Genomic DNA, 21516 nt, shown 5'->3' with positions numbered 1-21516 from the left:
AGAAGGGTGATGAGGATTTAGGTCTCCAGATGCCAGTCTGGGGTATTATTTTGTACTCTGTGCCTCATAATTAATGGCTTAAAGTGTAATAACAATTATAGAAAATACAATTAAGTGTTGAAAACTTGAAACAGTTGTGAATGAACAGCTGGATTCCGTCAGCTACTGACAGAGGTCTTAAATACTGGATTTGAAAGAAAGAAAGAAATTAGAGCCAAAGAGAAAGAGCTAGGACGGGGAAGAGAAGGGTTGACAGGATTTGCACTTTGACATGGAAAGTGTCAGTGGTGTGAGCTGGGGAGATCAGACCTCTTTTGTGCCTTGTCCCTCTGGACCTGGCACCCATCCCCCCTTGGCATTTTTTATGGCCGAATTCTTCTACTACTTTTGTCACTTTCCAAACGTGGGAATTCTGGGTTGACTTTGCTTGTGGCGTTCTGTTTTTCAGGAAGGTGTTGTCACAGAGTCTGAGGTGCGATGTGTCGTTCATTGTAAAAACCCTTCCAAGCATCTGGGAACGTGCTGCCCCACGTGTCCAGGTAACACTCTCAGGAAGGGGAAGGCGGCAAGACCCCGTCCCCTGGTCCAGCACGATTCTGTTGAAATCTTCTGAGGTCTCTCAAGAGTGCATGATTTTCCCCACTCCCGCCTGGAATTTTTCTCACTTTACATCTGTGTACCTGATGGGTTTAGAGAGCAAACTCCTTTGCATAGAAATGTCCGGTTGGACTCTCTGGTGTGCCCGGGATGACTGCAACGTGCTGTAGGTCTTGGCATGTGGATGCTCCAGGCTTGGAGGCCTGTTTTCCACTCCACAGAGCCACAGGTAACGCTTATTTTGGAAGGAAAGGCTGTGGCTTGCCCTTGCTTCCAGAAATGTCTTTTTACTGCCTCGTATTGCAATACCTTGGCCAGAGCTCACGTTGGTGATGAGGTGACCAGATGTTTCCTGAACCCTGGGAGCTGTGTCCATAAGTGGATTTAGCTGAGGGGTTTGCTGGTCTCAGTTTTCCGTGTGGTACAGCAAGTGGGACCCACTGTCTTTGTAGAGGGCCCCGTGGCCTCGCCGACAGCAAAGGGATCTTTCCTTTCCAGTGACTGGAGTGTTTTCCTCTTACTTTTCTGAACAGGATTACAAAGGCCTCCCGCACCTTTTCTTGCCCTTAGGTACAAGCCCAGGGATTTTGAGGTGAGAAATTTTTTTCTGATCCCTTAAGCCCCTGGCCCCTACTCTTCAACAGATGTTCTGCATTTTGGGTTTTACTCTGAGTGCTTTTCCTCACTGGAGGCGATACTCACAACTACTTCGCTTTGCTTTTGAAGTTAATCTCCAAAGGGCCTTCTGTTCTGCAAACCTTCCCGGGAAATGGTGAAGGCATCGCAGTGGGATGCTCTGTGAAGATGAGCCCCCGGTCCCTTCCCCTCCTGCCATTCTCCTCCACACAGTCGGCAAGGCGCCCAGACCTGGGTCCCTTCCAGAGTCCAGCCTTCTCTTCTTTCTGAATGACAACAGGGACAGTCCCTCTCCACTACTTCTAGCCTCCCTGAGTTCCCTGGACAGCCTTTATTGAGCCAGACTTCCTTTTCACACTAGTATTTCTGTGAAGCTTGTATTATTGGATAAGCTTATATGAAGGCCAAAAACTGGTTGAGAGTGAAATAATTCTTTCTATAATTCAGTTATTTTGTGTCTATCAGACAGTTTGCCTGAGAGCTCCTTTTCTCTGAATGCATTGAATGCTTTGTACCGTGTAACCATATTCTTAAATGCCTAAAGGGTCTTTATTAAGTTAGCTCAGTAGTTCTCTAGGCTGCGCACGAAACTCACCTGGGAAGTTTTAAGAAAATAATCTGACGCCCAGGCTGCATCCCAGACCAATTCCGTCAGAATCTCTGAGGGTGAGATTCAGGCCTCCCAGAAAATTTCTGTACACAGCCAAGCCTGAGATTGATAGCGGGGCAAATTTTATATGCTATGTAGATTTAAAAGTTATTGTAGCTCCTAAGTATGCATTCAGTTGTGTCAAGGACACCGCTGCTTTATTGATAAAGAATCAACTCGGCATATGTAACATTCCTTCTCACTTAGGAGACAGTCATATTTTTAGGCTGCCTTTGAAAGTGTGCATATACAAACAGCAGAGTGAATTTACTTCTGCAGTTGAAGTTATCATATTTGAGCAGTTGCTTCTTTCACGTTGTTTTTTGGTCGAGTTCCCAGGAAGGAAAGGCTGAGCTCCGTGATTGCACATTGTACACTGTTGTGCTAAGTCCTCACCGCCATCCAGTGAGTGTTGGGGAACTTCCGCAGTTCACAGGGAAAGAAAGTTGACTCAGTGAGTATAGGTCCCTGCCCAGGGCCCCTGAGTGAGTAAGGGCCAAAGATGGGGTTCGGTTCTGGCTGCTTCTTCTTGGCCACCATACTGCACTACCTCCCCTGAACCCACACATGATAAGTGTTCTATTTGGGTGCAGATGCCTCGGGAGGCAAATTTTTAAAAGTTAGCTTGCCGGTGCCACACACCAGCCCTCTGACACCCGGGCAGGCACTGTGCCCTTGGTGAGGGGGTCAAAAATCAACTTTGTTCTCTCTCCTTACTGTCAAAGGCCAACCTTTGGGATGCAAATCAGAAGACTGAGGAGAGGTCACATCCAGGATGCATCATCCTTTGTCTTGGGAAGGAGGCCTCAGCCAAGTCTAGATAGGGACAGTTAAGGGAAGCCCCGGGGTGCTCTCCTTGGTAATTCAGAAGGATTGGCATCTGTCCTTGATCATGGAATGGTATTCCACATAATGACAAACACGTACAGTTTGTGGTCAGTCTCTTCCTGAAACAGATTTCAGGGCATTCTTGGTTGTCTGCTGCTTTCTTTCTGTCTGACTCTTCGCTCAAGGAGGTTGGGTTGTGATGAGAACAGTGTGCATGTGATGTTCATTTAAAATCTCCTTATTTGAATTGTTCAATGTAGACTATTGTGGTTAACCTGTCTAGCAAACCCCCCATGACAGAACCAGTGATGCAAACATATATGAAAGCATTGAAGACCCTTTGTTGGAAGTGTCCTTTGAAAAGAGATGACTGGGAACCTGCTATTATTAGCAGTGCTGAGATACAGCCATGGGGAGGGATCCAAGCTTACCAGGTCGCCCTGCATCAAAGGGAACAGGAGGTGGCTGATAGCCAGAAAGATCTTAAAACCACAGTTCACCCAGCTGTTCAGCTCCAGGAGCATTTGTCTCCATGCCTTTCAGTTGAACAGAGGGCCCCATATCTAGCTTTAAACGAACAGGTCCAGTGGCCAGATCAGGTGGTTCTGGGTGATGCTCATTTCCCTTTGTCAGGAACCAGCTGCTCTAAGAGTTTGGTGGGTGTTGATGATGACTTCTGTTGACAGGCCTTGAACATCTGCTGTCAGTCTTTCCCAAGAGCCCCATTTGTTGTGTTTTGCCCATCAGTGGTGCTGCTCCCAGCACTGTCTACGATGTGCAAAGTGACCTCAGCTAATCTGGCAAAGCATCTCCTAAGGACAGTCCTGAGAAAGGTGATTTTGCCATTAGCTGACAGTCCTCCCATGGCCCATGTGACACAAGGTTACCAGCCAGCCTGTGCTTCTGGTCATCGGTGAGATTGCTTAAGAATATAGCAGTGACCCGAGCATCTCTCTGAATCGGAGGCAACTCATGGGCTTTTGGTCCTGTTTTTAGCCACACTTGGTGAGGGCATCATAACCCCTTTAACAGCACAGAGGGCGGGACTGAAAACCGGTGTGGTACCTCCTGCCTCGCCTTTGTCCTTTCTCGTCTTGGTGCCTGACCCTCTGTGTGTGTGGCCGGTGGGCCAGAGCTGAGTTTGCATCCCAACTCTGCCACCTGCCAGCTGGATACACTGCTTCCTCTCTCTGGGCCACGTTCTCCTCATCTGTTGGGATGATGACGAGTCTGTCCTTTGTAGGCTCACAGAAGATGGAGTGAGATCAGGGGTATGGTAGAGGTGGGGCACTTGCTGGCCCTCTCAAAGTGGCAGCTCTTTGTGTCATTTGCTCCTTGGCTCATCCTTGACTTCTCTCACTTGACCTTCTCTTTGCTTCTTCTGGCCTGTCTGGGGTTGGCTCCCCGGCTGTGGTCGAGGTGATCATGGGGAGCTCCTCAGATGCTGCTGGGCTCATCACCCTGCCCTGCTCTCGCTTGGGCTCCCAACCAGGTGCTTTAGATGCTTTCTGGCTTCTTCAGATTTCTGGGCTCATGTCGATCTCTGGTACTTTATCATTTTTTTTTTCACTATGAATCAATCTTGTTCTCTGGTTGGAAGGGACACTGTGCTGGGGGGCGGTGAGGTGGGGGATGGATGGGCAGTAGGTAGAAAGATGGTGTCAAGCTGAATCAAGGCTGCTGTCTTAATTTGATCTTCTCCTTTGCTTTCCAGGCTGTGTGTTTGAGGGGGTGCAGTACCGAGAAGGGGAGGAATTTCAGCCAGAAGGAAACAAGTGTACCAAGTGTTCCTGTGTTGTAAGTACTGCCCTGGATGTTCCAAGGCTGTTCCTTCTGGCTCAGTGTGGCTGGGACTCACCAAGAGCAGCCCTGATTCTCTTGACAGCCTTTCCTCTTCTCCCTCCTGGTGTGGAACCAAGGGAACAGCTCATGCCTCTAAAGCAGGTTTCTCAGCCTGGGCAGTGTTAACACTCTGGGCTGGCAGTTCTTTGGGGAGGGGATCCTGTGCTTTGTAGGATGTTTAGCAGCATCCCTGGCTTCCACGCATGAGATTCTGGTAGCGCTCACCTCCCTCAGTTGTAACAAGCAAAAATCTCTTCCGACATTGCCTCGTGTGTCCTGGAGAACATGGCCACTCCTGATTGAGAACCCCTGGTCTGAAGAGTGAGGGAGAGAGGCTGACTTCCCTCTGCCTTCTTCTTTGGGAGGATACTTATCCTTTGCTCTTTGGGCCAGAGAAGCTTCTCACTAAGGCAGCTGTTGAGTTCTTCAGTGCAGTCAAATGGGAAGCAGATGGAGATAAATGCAGTTTACTTCAGAGAGAAGCTGATCTGAGGATTGGTCAATTACATTGAGGGGAAATAGACAGGAGGAAAGGGCCCCTACCAAAACTGTGGGCTCCGGCAGAGAAGGGATTAGTGAGACCAAGCCACAGACTTGCCTTTCTAAGCGCTGTTGATTTGTAATTCATATACTAAGAATCTCTTCAGAGTGCTCAGGAAGGAAAAAGGAACTTGGCACATGCGATACTTCTTTATTATCGTATTTTTAATTTGTAGTAAAACCCTTGGGGGTGAGTGTGGTACTGGTGATGATGTGGAATCCAGTCTTAAGCAGCTGTTCCAAGTTATTTACAGTAGGGAGTTAGTACAACCATATATTTTTTGAACTTTTAGTCTTTTATAATAAAGAACATACAGTACTCATCTCAGGATATTAAAAAAAAAATACATGGGGAACTTCAGCATCCTAATTTCACCAAAGCAGAATCATATGTGGAGCATCCTAAATCATAGTATTTGTCATTTTTCTTCATGTCTTTTCCAAAATATTTCCCCCTTCTTCTAGCACACGTGCACACACAACCTAGAGAGTCCAGATTAAAGTAAACCTGACCAAGGGTGATGGTTTTTGTTTGAGGAAGGCGGGAAGGAAGGAAAGGAGGGAGAGAGAGGGAAGAATTGAGAGGATATGCATGCCTATTGTTACCTATCTATAGATAGATACAGGCGTGGCTAGAGATACATGTGTAAATATAAATATGTAAAGCACAGAGTGCACATCATATTGTAATACTGTATACAAACACAGAAGTGATTTATTAATGAAGATGAAGATGAGTTTGCATATTCAGACTCAACTTCCATGTTTTTCCTGTCTTGCTAATTCTAGTTAAATAGCTTTATGTTATTTTTGATGCAAGCAATTTCCATTTGCCACTAAATGTTTCTCAATTTTATTTCTTCCATATTGGTAGCTGTAAAGTTTTCTGACAATTTTTTTAAGTTAATTTAATTTCATTCTTATGGGTAGATTGAGGAAAAAGAAGACACATTTCAGCAGGAAATTTTAAATCTGCACCTGGGTGAATTGTTTTTTTCCATAAAGATGTGCCAAGGTTAGGCAGCTGAGCCTCCTTGGGGAGGAAATTTAGAAGGTGGCAAGGAGGATGGAAGGTTCCTAAAGTTCTGCCAGTGAGAGTGACACAGAATTATCCAGTGTTGGGAGCTGGAAGTGAGCTTAGAGATTATACGGCCAGGGGTCACCTATCAAATGTACTCAAGCCATTCAGATTTTATGTGTTTTTAAACACAATGTGTGCTGAACGAAACACATCAGAGGGCCAAGTTCAAGCCCCTGGAAATCCTGCTTTCATTTTCAGTTGAAGAAAGAAAAACCGAAAGATGTGGTTAACTTGCCCAAGTTTTCCTGCTTTATGAATTCTCTCCAGACCTATATTCTACCTCAATTTCTATATCCCTGTATTCTAAATTCCTACATTGCTGTATTCCTAACCCTATATTCCTTCTGGTTCTCTGTGTTGCCACCCTCAGCACATAAGGGGCAGCCAGTGGCTTTGACCGTGTCCCTGTTGTGGGTCTGTGAGTTAACAGGGTAAGTAGAAGGGACGATGGAGCTCTGGTTTGGAGACAGGACATTTGTGAGTCGGCTTGGGTATCGGGAGGGTCATAAGAGCAGTTTCTCTTTTTGTGAATACAGAAATTTGAGGCATACGCTTTCTTTCTGAGGCTTGTTACTGAAATAAATTGGGTTTTTTTTTTTTAACATGCTTTCATGTTGTTATCTTTTGAAGTAGTACACTAAAAAAAAGATAATGTCTTGGCAGTAAATGGCCCTGTCTTGAGAGTGGCAGCTGGGCAGATGTTTGCTTTAGAAGGCAGTATTGCAGACGTGCAGCCAGGAGTGTGGAGGTGCCGCTCCGACGCTTGGTCGTGAGAGGTGTGGGGAGTGAGTTGCCGTCTTGCTGAGTGAGACAGAGCTGGACAAGGGCTTCGGACAGGACCCGTGTGAGGTCAGGTGCTCAACTGAGAGGTTACAGGGAGGGGCATAGGCTGCAGGTTCCCTAGGACAAAACGAAGACTGTGTATGATAACCTGCTGTGCTTTGGTAAAAAGGAAAACAATAATACTATATGTAGAGAGACGTAAACACATTTATGCATTTGAGCATATGTGGTATTTGTGTGCTTATATATTGGCATGAAGAGATGTCCGTAAATGTGAATGTCTCTATCCACACACACATACACATCTACATAAACATGCCTGTCCATATAAACACAGACACACATATTTACACGTCTAAGTTTGGATTCTTCCAGAAGCACACCCTGCAGCAAATGTGTGAGTGTAAGGAGTCTCTGTGGGAGACAGAGAAGACTCTGCCAGAGGAGTGAGGAGATGAGGCGAGGATGGGGAGGCAGCCAGTCCAAGGTGTGTCACTGAGCGAGTCTCACTGTGCATGAGCAGGGCTCACTCCTGCTGGGCAAACTCTGGAAGCCCGTGTAAGAGTCATGCCTCAGCATTTCCCACCCGGGGGATAAGAGAGATGAACTATGTTTACGCCAGTTCCCATCTGCTCCAGGGAAATGTCGATTGGGTACCATTTTGAGCCTGCCACTCAGGTGACCAAGTAGCCTCCAGTAAGAGGAGAAAAAAACAGAAGGGCAGGCAGTTGAAAGTCTGGTGTGTGCATGCAAGTGTGAGGTTGAGAGGAGGTGGTTGGGGCAGCAGCAGTCAGCTCCAGCATATATGTGTATGTGTACGGGTACATGTATGTGCCCACAAATACGTACATCGATATTTTCACGTCTCTGAATATGTATGAATATAGGGGTATACACGTGTATGTGTATGTATCCATACACACGTCTTTGGAACCCTGATCACTAGCTTCTCCCTAAGCCCATTACTCTTTATTATGCCACCAGTCCTTTGCTCATGCAACCACCCCTATACAGAGTTCCTTCTTTTTTCTTCTTCACCTGGTGAGTGCTTGGCCTTTCAAAGTCAGTTATCACCACCCTACAGCAAGTCCCTGACCACTGCATCCCTAGGGGCAGAAGCCATCACTGTTTTCTTATTTGCATTCCTGAGGCTCATGGCTCGCACTGGCTGGCTTCCCTGCCATCCTTCCCTCCCTCCTTCCCTCACACGCATACACATGCACACGCAGCACACTTCCAGGTGAGCATGTGCCCCACTGTAGCACAGTTACTGGTTTATTTTCCTGTGTTTGGCTGTGTACTCCATCAGGGAGGAGCATGTACCTTCTGCTCATCTTGCTAGCCTCCGTGCTCAGCGCTCTGGGCGCTCAGCGATGCTAGCACTCTGCTCCTCTCATATTGCTGTCTTGTGATGGATGACACTGTAATTTAGTCATCTCTTCCCTCCCAAACTGTGACAGTTCTGCCCTTTAAATCTGGCCAGCTCCTTCTTGCCTGGGAGAATAGCTATTATGTTGGCTAGATATTTCATCCTCATTAGATTACTGTTTGCCTTGGAGCACACCGTATGGAGTCATGATGTGTAAAGCATCTCTAGCGTATATTACCCGTCTCTGATGGATGAATTGCCAACTCCTTGAGGTGTCCCTCATTCTCAAGTAAATATGGTATATGTCACATGACTTGTTTTTTACATCCAGCCTCCTTAGTTATACTCTCCAAATTTGTGAAAACCTGTTTACCCATATTTTCAGGATGTGGTGACAGAGGCAGACCACCAGAAAGACTCTTCATCTGATTGAGATGGATTCCTCAGATGAGGGAACAAATGCCTCACACATGATTTTACATCCTTGATTTAGCTCAGGGCAGTATATACGGCATTCCAGACAGCTGAGAACATGCTAACATTCGAAGAGGTCTGGAGAGGATTTCACAACCGCTCTTCTTACCCATTCCAGAAGCAGAGCGTCTCACATTTTTAGTTGTGAAAATAACATCATAATTGACAGGGAAGATGCAGTGCTTTACCATCACTTGTTAAACTGTTTCATCCCCGCCCCTTATGTAAATGACAGAGCCTAGACAATTGCTTCTCTGGAGAGCCAGTTCTAATGAGGGTGGGGAAAGCTTGCGTTCCTTTAGCTGTTTCCTACAGCTGTCTGAGTCACAAGAGGGTGCCTTCCTTATGGCATGTGTGCAGTGTGAATGAGTCCTACATTCATTTTAAAACCGAAAGCAGATGATTCTTTCCTAAGAAGGAGGCAAAGAAGATGATCTTTCCTAAGACAGAAGCAAATTAAAAGCAAAGACAGTTTATAAAGTACACCAAGCATTGGTTTAAAGCACACGGCTGCTTCTGTCGTTGAAGCTGGAGTTTTTATTATGTGCCTGACTGAACAGCACACAGTTCTCTATGCCTTTGTTCATTCAGATTTTCAGGGAACAGGCTGGTGGCAGTTTGCACGGACGTTTCTGTAAAACCTGACGTCATCAGGCTGGTGAGGCTAAAGACCAAAGTGCCAACGAGAGGTGTTCGTGCTCTCTTTTACCAAACTATTTTAAGAACCCTTTGGGCTCAGCATTCTTGGAAATTGCTTACCGAAGGCAGTGAAGCCCACAGAGTTCTAGGACATTCTTAAAAGAGTGGCAAGTCCTCTGTCTGCAAAACCAGCCAAATTAACCAGCCAAGATCAATTACTTTTGCTGACAAAAGCGTATTAAGTTCTGAGGATTTTTACTAATAAACATGGGTTGTTAATGGGCTGTCTGTGATGAAGGGGCTGGACTTTATTGGCTCTTAGAAGCCCTGCAGTCCATAAACACCTTTGCTCTCACTTACACTGTAGATACTGCAAAGTGCTGTCTCCCAGGGAGAATGAAACTCCTAGCAAGGGTATTTGGAGAGAGCGAAGGCAGTGGAGATCATCGTGGTACCCATTCCTCTTAGACTGGATTCCCTAAGATGTTCCATACAGCCTGCCACGGTCCAGCCTCGGCCAGGCTCTCTGGCCTCCCCACTGACCCCTCTTCCTTTCCTTTGCTCTGGCCTCTGGGTGGGTCCTCCAGATCCTCGCTACACAAAGTGTGTACCTGACCAGAAGTGACGGCCTCACCTGAGAGCTTGTAAGAAATGCAGAGTCTTGGGCCCTCCCCCAGACCCAGAATTGAAATCTGCAGTTTAGCAAGATTCCCAGAGGATTCACCTGCCACATGAAGTTTGAGGCGCGCCGGTCTAGTATCTCACAGCCTTTACCCAGGTTTTTCTTTCTTCTCTCCTTTTTGCTCCTCTGTGGGGTCCCCGCACCTAGTTAACACTCCTCATCCTGCACCTGGAAGCCTAAACATTCCTTCTTTAGGGGCACTTTTTCTGACTTTCCAGACTAGACCTTGTTGCTAAACTGCTTCAAGCAGCCCCTCCTTTACTTCCTAAATATTTACAATGATTTGCACGTCGATATTTTTGTTTGTGGTGGCTTTCTTTAACTCCACAAGGGTAAAGTGGTAAGTTTTGGACCTTCAGTGCTTGGTGCAAAATGGGTATTCATGATAAGTGAGTGCTGACTTTGACTTCCCTTTCTTTCCCCGCTGCCTCCCTCTCCCCTCAGCTACATTATCTGCCCTGCTGCACGTTCCGTCCTTTCCAACTTGGAAAGGAACCTGGATTTATGTTCAGCTGCTGTAGTACTTACTATAAATTGCTTGGTGTGGAATGTGGGTGACTTCCCTGAGGAGGTCTTGTTTGAAAAGTGTTCTTTAGGCTTTAAAGATTCCCTCTACTCATGGCAGCAGGGAGACACAGGGGCAGGAAGCGCTGGCGGATGGTCAGGGCCACTTGCTGTGGCAGAGCTTTGGAAAGAGAGCATATTTCTTGACCCTCTGAGTTGACCTTGTCCTGAAATGTGGGGAGACGTGTTGGACCTCTCCCTGCTCCAGGGTGTCCAGCTTCAGATTGTACTTCTCTGTAATAGGACACAGGGGGACATCTTGTCATTTCTGTGGCCACGTGATGCCGTGGCAATCCAAGTTCCATATCCCCAACCACACCGCTGCTCTTCTGACCTGGGAGCCTGGGACCCTCGATGCCTGAACCCTCTCACATGGCCTCCACCTTACTTTTGGTAATATGTGCAATTTGGCCCATTTTAGTGATCGACTGTCATTACATCTTCCTTGTCCATGGGGAGAAATTTGGCTACATCTGGGCAATAAATTGGAGAATTGAGCAATTATCGAGTGAATTAGATCAATGTGGGCAGTTTGTCTAAGCAGTGTGGGCCCAAAACCCTCAGAGTAGTTTTCAAAACTAGTCTGAAATATTGGTGTGACTGCTTCAGTGTTCCATTTTGCGTTGTGGTTGTACTATCACCCTGAGGGCAAAAAGGTCTTGGTTTTGAAGGTCAATTGAAAAACAAGCAAACAAACAAAAAAAAACGCTTTTCTTTAAGGGCTGGGTAGCAAGCACTTGGCCACTAGGAGGGATCTCCAGCTTGCTTAGAAAAGTGGCCGATGCACTGCTTTTGGCTGGACCATGAGGTTCTGGATCTTGAAGTTTTAGGTTAGAATCAATCTGAGTCATTGTGATCTCTCGGTCACCTAAGGCTTCTGTTGGAAGGTCTGTTGTAACGCCAGTCTCTCAAGATTGACTCCATAAATATACAACTATTGCTATAGGGGTACTGAATTCTTGCTTCTTGAAAATACCACCAGAATGACCTGTTTATCAGGCAAAGCTGAATTTATTGCTTATCGTAGTCACTGATGATTCCGTTGATAGAGTCTTAAAATAATGTCTGAGAAGGAAGAGGACAAAGGTAAGATATTTATGAGTTTTTTTTGTCGAGGGGTGAGGTCTAGTTTTAAGGTGGGTTTTTCCATGTAAGGACTTGATTTGGATTGGGCAATTTCTAATAAACTAAAATACTAGTTTAGAATCAGTGGAAACTACAAGGTGAGGGCTTCAAGGCTTGTCCTAAAGAGGTCATGAGCCTAGTTGAGTTATCTGTGTTACTAGTTGAGTACTTTCAGCAAGTTCCTGAAATCACCAGGAGGCTTAACTTTTTTGATGTTAAAAAGATTGGGAATAACTGTTGTACATTTTAAATCCTATTTCAGCCCTGCTTCATGTATTTTCAGGCCAAACACTGAATTTTAATCCCCAAGTATGTTTTTTTTTTTTTGTGGTTTCTTATGCTTACTTCTTTACGTAATTTATAGTTGAAGCATCCTGTAAAGTTATTTTTCTACATAGGGAGCCACCGTCGGAAAATGAACCTAATGGGGAAGAGAGTTGGCAAGGAAATTTCTTGTATGACATTTGAACATTTTATAGGAAAACACACAGTTTAAAAAGAGATCAGCAAATGATTTATTTATAGAGGAATTACTGATAATAGTAGCTACTTTTACTGAGTGTATACTCTGTGCTAGATACCGATAGTGTTTTAATGTTAATTTTCAGAGTTGTCCTGCAACCTAGGAGGCATTAGCCCCACTTTTTTTTGGATGAGGAAACTGAGATTTGAGAATTTCAATTGCTTGCTTAAGGTCAAAAAGTTAGTAAGAATTGAAATCCTTAACTGCTTGATTATAAAGTCACATGTCATTTCTATCCCATCCACCCTCTCTCCCCCACTAACCAGTGTAATTTTGAGATACTATGTTTGATTGTTTGTGGACATTTGAAAGTGGGAAATGTCATTTGAATCTATGGAATGAAGAGCAACCAGAGATTTCGAGGGAGAAATGATGGTGATGTGAGCATCTACAAAGAACTCCAGTTTTGGTGCAAGAGATATTAACACCATAAAAATGTGAGTTACACTTCCTTTCTCTGAAGTTCACAAGTCTTAGCAAACTTAAACTCATACCAGATTTCAGCCTTGGGCGTTCAGCCTAAGTATATGTCACAGTGATGCCAGAGAGAATGAAGAACACGTACCTGTTACCCTCACATCAGTTGGAGAATGGGGACACTGTGATCTACAGTGTGTCTCTTTGCCAAGAACTTATCAATATAGAAAGAAAATGAGATAGTTGCTGGGGGAGAGCCATGCTCAGTGCCTCTGCTTCCAAAGATGGATAGAGATAAATGCTTATCTGATGGGGGCCCATCTATTCTTTGCAATAGTCACTGATGGAGTTTAAGCATCAGTCTTGGATAGCCCTCTTTGGAGATTATATAGAGGAGCTGTGTTCACCTAGACACGTGTTTCAGTGGTTCCGTGGATGTAAATTCATCCTCCTAGTAGAATGAACCAGCAGTTGTGTAATTGCTTTTGTGCAGTTGCTTTCTCTTACCCATCTAAGGAGCAGATACATTTAGAGATTTGAGTGAAGCTTGGAATGGATATTGAGAGTTGGTAGGAAAACAAGCTCAATTGATTAAATCTCACCCCATTGTATCTTTGCAAAGATCATTCCTTGTCATTTTTTTCCTCTTCCTTTTATTCTCTTTAAGGTCTGTCACATGATGAACCCTTTTTTTTTTATCTCCTTAAGGTCCCAGGAAAAATACTGATTTTACTTAAGATTGAAGAACTTTCCAAGTGTTCCTTCTTTCCTTCTTCCATCTTTTCATCAATCACTTGCCTCTGCAGCCAACTAGTCATTTATTAATTTAACAATGATTGAGTGTCTACTGTATGTTAGATACTATATTAGGTATTGAGTGCTCAAAGATGAAGGGGATTTCACTTTTTCTCTCCAGATAGTTACAATCCATGGAGTTGGGTGTATTTATTAAAAATAAACCCAAATAAAATCATCCTGTAACATATTTTTGTATGCCCAGTATAAACAGTATAATATATATGCCAACTATAACCTATATAATAATTATAAAAAGTCAGATGTATTAAAAAATAGAAATAATTATACAACTCAAAGAAAACCACACTTAATATGATTTGATATATTTCCTTCCAACCTTTCTTCCCCCATATTGACACATAGTTATATAACTAGGTAGGATCACATTCTATATGCAGTTTTGCATCCTGGTTATTTTAGTTAACATTATATTGTGAACATATCTCTCTTTCATTGAAAAAATAATTTTTAATAGCATATTTCATCAGTATGCTATTATTTATTTAATAATTTTTTATGTTATTAAAAATTAACATTGATTTCAGTTTTCACTATTAAGAATAATGTAACAAACATCTTTGAAAGTTAATCTTTCCTTGTTTCTCTGATTATTTCCTTAGGCTAAACTCAGAGAATAAAGTATAATTAGTAAGTCAAGGATACAAACATTTTAAGTTGTATATATGTGTGTATGTTGCTAAAATCCTCATATAAATGATGGCCTAATTTCTGCTTCAGTCAGCAATGTCTAGGTATATATCTCCCTGCACCAAAACTATTTTTCCGTTTGAGAATATTGTTTTCATTAACATTTGACTTCTGAAACTGAACATTTTTCAGGTGTTTATTAGCCAACTGTGTTTCTTCCGTAAATTGTGTATTTTCCTCAGTTTTTCTGTTGAGTGGTTAAATTGCTGTTGAATTCTGTGTATGTATGAAGGATCGTAATCTGCTGTTCATGTTAAGGTGTGTTTTTAAGAAAGCTGAGAAAATTGCTGTATGTGCAGTTTGATCTTAGTGTGTTGCATGTTGGATAATGGCAGAATTTGCTGAAATCCCATGTCTTCTTCCAATCTTTTTGCTTCTAATCTTGATCCAAATATATTAACCAAGAGAAAAGTGAGTAAGGGTTGTCAGCTCCCAAGTTTAATTAGTCCAAGACCTTTCTTTATGTAAGATCCTCTCTTCCCATCTCTGATCCCTTCACTGGGAGATAGTGACCATCTGGACCTGCTTCCACACTGAAGGGAAGTTATTCTTGGAGTTTCTTCCCTTACCTGTGGCTCTGCAGCCTCCCGCCTCTCTGTCCTCCCAGGCTTCTCTTTCTGTCTTGGCTCGGAGTGAGAAGGGTTCCTCCTGCTTTCCTGGTCTGATCTTCCACTCAGGCTTTTGCCCCCATCCCTTCCCCCCTCTCTTTGTTCTGGGTTTCAGATTTTAAGTTTCTTGTGGCCAGGCATCGTGTACCTCACATCTTTGAGTACGGTGTCTTGCCCATAGGAAACAGTAAATATTTGACTAAATTACTAATCTTATACTTTCTTATTTGAGTATCTGTGTTTTTGAAAATGAGTTTGACGATCTAGAACTTTCTACCTTCCTACTTTGGTCTTCATTTCTATTTTGAAGGCGACACGTTAAACTTGCACTCTTCTTTCAGTGATCATGGTGACATGAAGGATTTATGATAGATCTGGAGAGGAGTAGACTCCAACCTAAAGCACTGAAAAAAAACTGGGGAGGAGGCTTCAGAGTAGCTGTGTGAAGAGGATGGGGTGGGGGTGGGGTGAGCACTGCTGCCTCCTCACGGCCTGGTAGGATGGCAGGTGTAAGAATGCTCTTCCTGTGCGGTGGGAGGAAGAGGAAGGAATCATTCATTAATGAAAGTAAAAGAAATAGCCTATTTTGTCAGCAAAATAGAATAAAATATTAGGGTTACAGTACTTTAGAATCTCTCCAGAACTTTTTTTTGTCTTTTTCTCCATTATTACCTAGAGAAATTAATTTTTAAAAAATTGATACCTGTGGGTCTTTGTTTCTTTCCTTATTTCTGCTTCATGCCCCCCGGCACCCCCTTCACTCTTCCATCCTTTCTCCTTTCCCTCATGCTTCCATTTTCCTGTCATCTCCAGACCTCCCTAAGCTGCTCCTCTTCCATTCTCATCAGTATCTCAGCCCGACAGCCTGTTTTAGTAAAGTAGCTGAATTCCTTTCCACTGCTATCTTGGCCTCTCCTCAAATAACTGTCCCAGAGTTCTGTACCACCAGATATTCACATAATATCTTTTGGATGAATTGATTACACATCTTGGCACCTTTTAAATGTCATTGGAATGTTCACTTTGGAGGGTGGCAGTGCTTTTGTGGTCCTGTGAATGGCTTCAATTACCACCATTCCCTTTGAGTGGAATTTTAAATGGTCCCACTTGTTTAGTGTCAGAAGCAACGTTTTACATCACAGGCAGCACGGTCCTCCCAAAGATGGGAGGATACCGGATCACAAACACACAGGGGAATCATGTGAATGCACATTTGACATTGTCTTCTAAAGCCCATCTCTGAGCCTACACTGAGTCACAGTGATGAATCATCCTTTCTAAACCTACCTAAGTTCTCTAACTGGTTTAGAAGAGCCAGCTGGAAATAGCGAGCCAAGTCTGCTCTTTGGAAAGGGTTCAGGTTTCCAGGATCAGGGTGAACCTTCTGTGTAAGGAGCTCTATGAAACGTACAAACAGCCAGGACTTATATCTAGTGTCAAACACATCTATCACGTAACTCTACGTGCTTCTTTTTTTTTGCGCTAGTGCCTTTCTTCTGTTCTGTGTGCTACACATGACAGAATCAGATGATGTGATCGTGATTAACAACACTATGTCCCAGATGCCGTGTGCGAGGACTCTGCAAACCTCCGAGTATTGCCGGTGTTAAACAAAAGAGAAAACCCCCGGTATTCACAACGAATAAAAAGAAAGGCCATCGTTTGTGCATGACATTCACTTTATTGGGGGGAAAAAGGTACCTCTTTCATTTTTGGTCACATTAAACATAAATTTATAATGTAGTCAAACATCAGTAAAAGCAGTTACTCATTATGAAGGAGAATTCTTGGGTCATATTTTAATAACTGAAATTCAATAATAGAAGTTACATTTTAATTTCAAAATGAGTATGAAAAATTATCCTCACCACATCACTAGTGCTGATCCATATCTTAATTTTTTTCATGCTTTAACTTGACAAAATAAGCTTTTAATATACTTTCAGATTTTTGCTGCGGAGCTGTGTGGACTCTAGGGTGCTTTTACCTCACCAGTCCGAGTTGATGAACGGGATTGGTGGATGACAGGAGTGACTGGTCTTGACATTGGTGGGAAATATGTTCCTTTTCAGTTTCAAGTTCAAGAAAAGGAGAGGGAGGGGACTCTTGAGAATTTTTGGTTTTGTTATTAGGTTTTCAGCGTCCGTAATATTCATAAACAATGGACACAGCTGTCTTTAATAACTCAGCCCGCTAAGTGAAAGAACAGAACACGCGCCGGAAAAACATCAGGCTGGAAGAGGGGTTTTTCCAACACAAAAAGTTTCATATATTGAAGCAAGATTTCGTTTCTAATCAAACTGGATGCTGACTTTAAACTTCTGTCATGAAGTAAAATCATTTGACCAAGCACTGGGAAAACTGTACAATGAAGTTTTGGGCGTTTTTTTGAAGTTTCACTTCTGCTACCAGATGGTTCTGAGTGGTGTTAGGCATGTGGATGTGTTCCGCTCCCCTTAGGGGGCATTGTTGTGGGCAGAAGGCCTCTGATCTGGGGGTGAAGAGGCCTGCAGTCCTGCCCTGTTTCTGTCACCGGACCGTTACGTGACCTGAAACCTTCCCGTTAACTTCTCTGAGACTCAGTTTCCTTATAAGTAAAATGAGGAGGCCTTTTGGTTCTATAATTCCATAGTTCCCCAACTCAGAAAAGGCCTTTCTTTTCCCAGGGAGCAAATTATTGGACAGAGTCTAAATAGCAGTTAATAGAAATTATTTTTTCTAATGTAGTAATAGATCACCACTACATTTTAAATTTTACTTTAAAAAAATTACTTTTTAATTCATACCCAGTAAAGTTCACTGTTTTTGGCATACATATCTGTGAGTTTTGGCAAATGCACACTCATGTACATTTTAAAATAGTTAATATTATTATGAATTATATTAAAAACGCAGGAAGTCTTACCTATCATTGTAGTAATACCACAACTTATCAGATTAAAAAAGACAAGCTATTTTTGACTCTTTGATCCTAAAGCTTCTCTGAAATATTAAGACGTGTCTGATGCCTAGAATGAGGAGCAAGAGACTCTCATCCGTCTTGGGTGACGTGAAGTTCTTCCCTCTGGAAATGAATTTGCAGGTTTTGTTTGCAGAGCAATGTTTAGAGGTAGAGGAAGCTTTTCTTTTTCACCCCACAGCAAGGGTGAGGCTGTAAAATCGGATGGTAGTGAGAGCCAGGAAGAGAACTCCACTTACAGGTTTCTTCACTTCCTCACTTGCTGACTGGATGAGGTTTAGTGTGTCTAATTATTATACAATCCTAGATTCATAGCTCAGAGATGGAAAGGCACTCCAGTAGCTTTCCGTGCCTCCACATCAGTATAAAACCAGGCAGAGGGGAAACTGATGGTTTTCTTGAAGAGTTTTGAGGTTCTCTAAGGAGAGAGCGTGTCTCCTGACCTTTTCAGCAGTGTTTGTTCCTTGAGGCCTGTGCAGATGTTAAGTGTAAAGTTTGCTTCCTTCTCCATGTTAACCCTTGTTGCTTCCCTTTTCTAGGCGTTTTCCAAACGTTGGTACAGAAGAAGCCGAGTTTGCTGTGGGGTGGAGTAGCCATGACCAGAGTATTAGCAGAGTCAGGAGTGAACTGGTGGGTTCTGTGTATTCCACCTGGGATCCGGCCCGTGGGCCCTGGTGGAAGGGCATGGTCTTTGGAGTCAGTGGGGAGGAGATTTAATTCGGCTCTGTTCCTTGAACAACAGATACACCTTTGGACCTCACTTTCTTCCTTCGCAAAATGGGGAACAACTTCTGGGCAAAAAATATTCAGGAACCTTATGTTTTCTTCCTCCATCTCTAATACGGTTGCTGTAGAAACAGGACCTCCATGCATGAAGTGTTTAATGCAAAACAGAAAGGATCAAGGGTCCTTGCTTCTTGCTGTAGAAATAAAATAGAAGATTTCAGAGAAACTTTAGAGCTTGGGAGCCAAAACACCCTTCCCCTATTTTTTTCTTTTTTTAACATTAAAGAAGTCCCAGATGGTTTTGAAGATTTCGTGGGATGATGCATACGAAGTGCTTTGCCTAGTAACCAGGACTCAGTAGATGCCTGCCCTTTCCTGCAAGGCTGAGTAATTTTTAGTTATAGTCCTTTTCAGTGGTAACTGAATTTAGGACATTCATTTGTACATCAAACCTAAATATTTTAGACCAGTGTTTCCTGGATTGTCTTTCTGAGGAGAAACCTCCCAGACAGCTCCTTGGTGTCTGATTATTGCCCTTCACACAGTGGGCCACATGAAGAAGCTGCCTCTGCCTTCAAATTCCAGAGCCTTTCTTGCCCATTGGGAGACAGTATTTTGCAATCTGAGGCATTCTTTTTCTTTGCTTAGGGAGCTGCTACTCTTTCTCTGGTGCTTCTTTGTAATGGGAAATGTCAGCACTGTTCTCATAACACTCTAGCCCTCCTCTGTCCACTGGAAATATAATGTGAGCCACATATGCAATTTAATAAAGTATTAAAAGTGCAAACTTTTTTTAACTTTCCAATGGTCATGTTAAAAGAAGTAAGAAAGAAACAGGTGAAGTGAATTTTAATACTGCCGTATATTTAACCCATTGTACCCAAAATACTGTCACTTCCATATATAAGCATTACAAAAATATTAATGGGACATTTTACATTCTTTTTTCTTCTTTTCATACTAAGCCTTCAACTTCCGGTGTGTATTTCATCCTCACAGCACTCCTTGTTTCCGACTAACCACATTGCAATTACTTAGTAGCACATGTGGCTAGTGGCTACCGTGTTGGACATCATAGGTCTTCCGATGTCACAAAGGGACAGGTCCCACATTCATAGGACCTTCCCTTCTGCCTGCTAGCACCACGTGCCATACTGACATTCTATCTGTGGTCTGCCTTGTTGATACTGTGCCAAGAAATCAGGATGAAAATAAAAATGGAAGTTAATGACCAGACAGAGTAATCCTTTCTAAGGGTTTTCCTCCCCCTGCTCTGAATCCTTCAATGGCATCCCTTCTTTTTGGAGTGAAAGCTGAAGTTCCTTCCCCCTACCCCTAAACCTTATCTTCCAAGACTCTCCCTCACATAAATCTTTCTAGGCACACTGGGCTCCTTAAGATTCCTTGAACATGCCAGGCACCCACTCACTTCAGGCCTTTTGTATTTATAGAATGCTCTGCCTGGAATGTTCTTCTTCAGATACCTAGCTCTGGCTTCTTCATCTCCTTCAGGGCCTTGCTCGAATGTCACCTTCTTAGGGAAGTCTCTCAAAAGCAATATTGTTTAAAATGGTGAGTATTTTGCTACCAACTCTTGCTACCACCTGACACTCCTCAAACCAACCTATTTTTTTCCACAGCTTTTTTATTGCCATCTTCCCCCTGCCCTGGTAGAATATAAGATTCATCAAGGCAAGGATATTGTTTTGTTCACTGCTGTATTCCCACTACCTAAAACAGAGCTTAGCAAATAGTAGGCGCTCAACAAATATTTGCTGAGTAGCTGAATGAAGAATACCAAGCCTTTGATAATCCTAAGAATTCAGAATTCCAGTCATAGTATTTGCCAACAGTTGATTAACACTTGTCAAAGCCCTGTCTACTACCCTGCCCAAGATTAATGGAGTTATCTAGCTGAATTTGGAAAACACAATCAAATGCATCAGCTTTGTTCTTGTTTGGAAGACCCACTAATGAGCCCTTATGTTGTTGTCCAGGTCAGCCAGACCCCAGTGGAAGTCTGGCCAGTGCCCTCAAACCCAAGCACTGATCACTTTTAAATGGTGACTTGTTAGAATGTCAGAACAGATTCAAATTCATTAGTTCTTAAATGCTTTTCCTTCTTTGAAAGTAGGTATTTAGGAATTCTCAAAATTTGGGAACTCTCAACTTGGATATTTAATGGGGGCAGGTTGGATCACCTCCACCATCTTTACAAATCCACAAACCCTTCCAGCAGACCTCTCCTGTTCAGTTTTAGCAAAAGCCTTGAGAACATCGTGAACATGTGCACAGGGTCAAGGCTGAATGCTAAGAGGGGTTGTTGTTGTTGGCTGGACCCACATGGGGAACAGCGCTAATCATGGGCTTGTGCAGCCAAACAGTGTGATGTGATCCCTCGGAGGCCGAGCGCCTGGCAGACACCAGAGTCTGGTGCAGATGGCCACACCGCTCTTCAGAGGAAAGGCCAGTCTAATTCAGAAGCCAAGCAACTTTCTTTTGTCTTACCTTTTTTTCTCTTCACGAAGGCGAAGTTTGAAGGCCTCAGCAGGAGGGGAGTCTGGTGTCAGAGAAGGCTCACTCAAGATTTTGAGACTTGTAATGTGGAGGTTAGCAAGGAGCTCTCCACCTCTCTGTCGTCTCTGCCTGCCTGCTCTCAGTCCCTGCACATACAACGACTGTACATATATTTCACACTAAGTCATTCTTCCTAGCAACAGCACGGCCTCTTACATTCTCTTACATGTTCTCAGGGAACATGTCAGCTGCTTAAGAGTCACAACTCAAGGTAGAGGTTTCTAGATGGTTCTCTTTCCCACTTCGAGTTACCTGCCTGGCACTGAGTTCCCAGTGGGTTTCATGTACTCAGAACCTGCCATCTGGTGAATGAGAACTTAGAATTTTTAAGTCGAGAAGGTCTAGTGGTTAGTTTAAAGTTCAGTAAGATAGTTTTGGATTAAGAACACCT

At 43.4% G+C, this 21516-nt stretch overlaps 1 protein-coding gene across 6 annotated transcripts in view; it reads left to right on the top strand.

The window, feature by feature from the left end:
• The window catches only part of BMPER (BMP binding endothelial regulator), a 260419-nt gene that overhangs the window by 82313 nt on the left and 156590 nt on the right, over nt 1-21516 (top strand). For all 6 annotated transcript variants that reach the window (XM_032483753.1, XM_032483755.1, XM_032483754.1 and 3 more), the window contains exons 5-6: nt 449-539; nt 4425-4507. In XM_032483753.1, coding sequence (XP_032339644.1) covers nt 449-539; nt 4425-4507 — 174 coding nt within the window. The remainder of the gene's footprint in view (nt 1-448; nt 540-4424; nt 4508-21516) is intronic.

This window comes from Camelus ferus, chromosome 7, assembly GCF_009834535.1.
Source record: "Camelus ferus isolate YT-003-E chromosome 7, BCGSAC_Cfer_1.0, whole genome shotgun sequence".
In the NCBI taxonomy this organism is placed as follows: domain Eukaryota; kingdom Metazoa; phylum Chordata; class Mammalia; order Artiodactyla; family Camelidae; genus Camelus; species Camelus ferus.
This window is presented reverse-complemented; position numbering and strand designations above follow the sequence as displayed.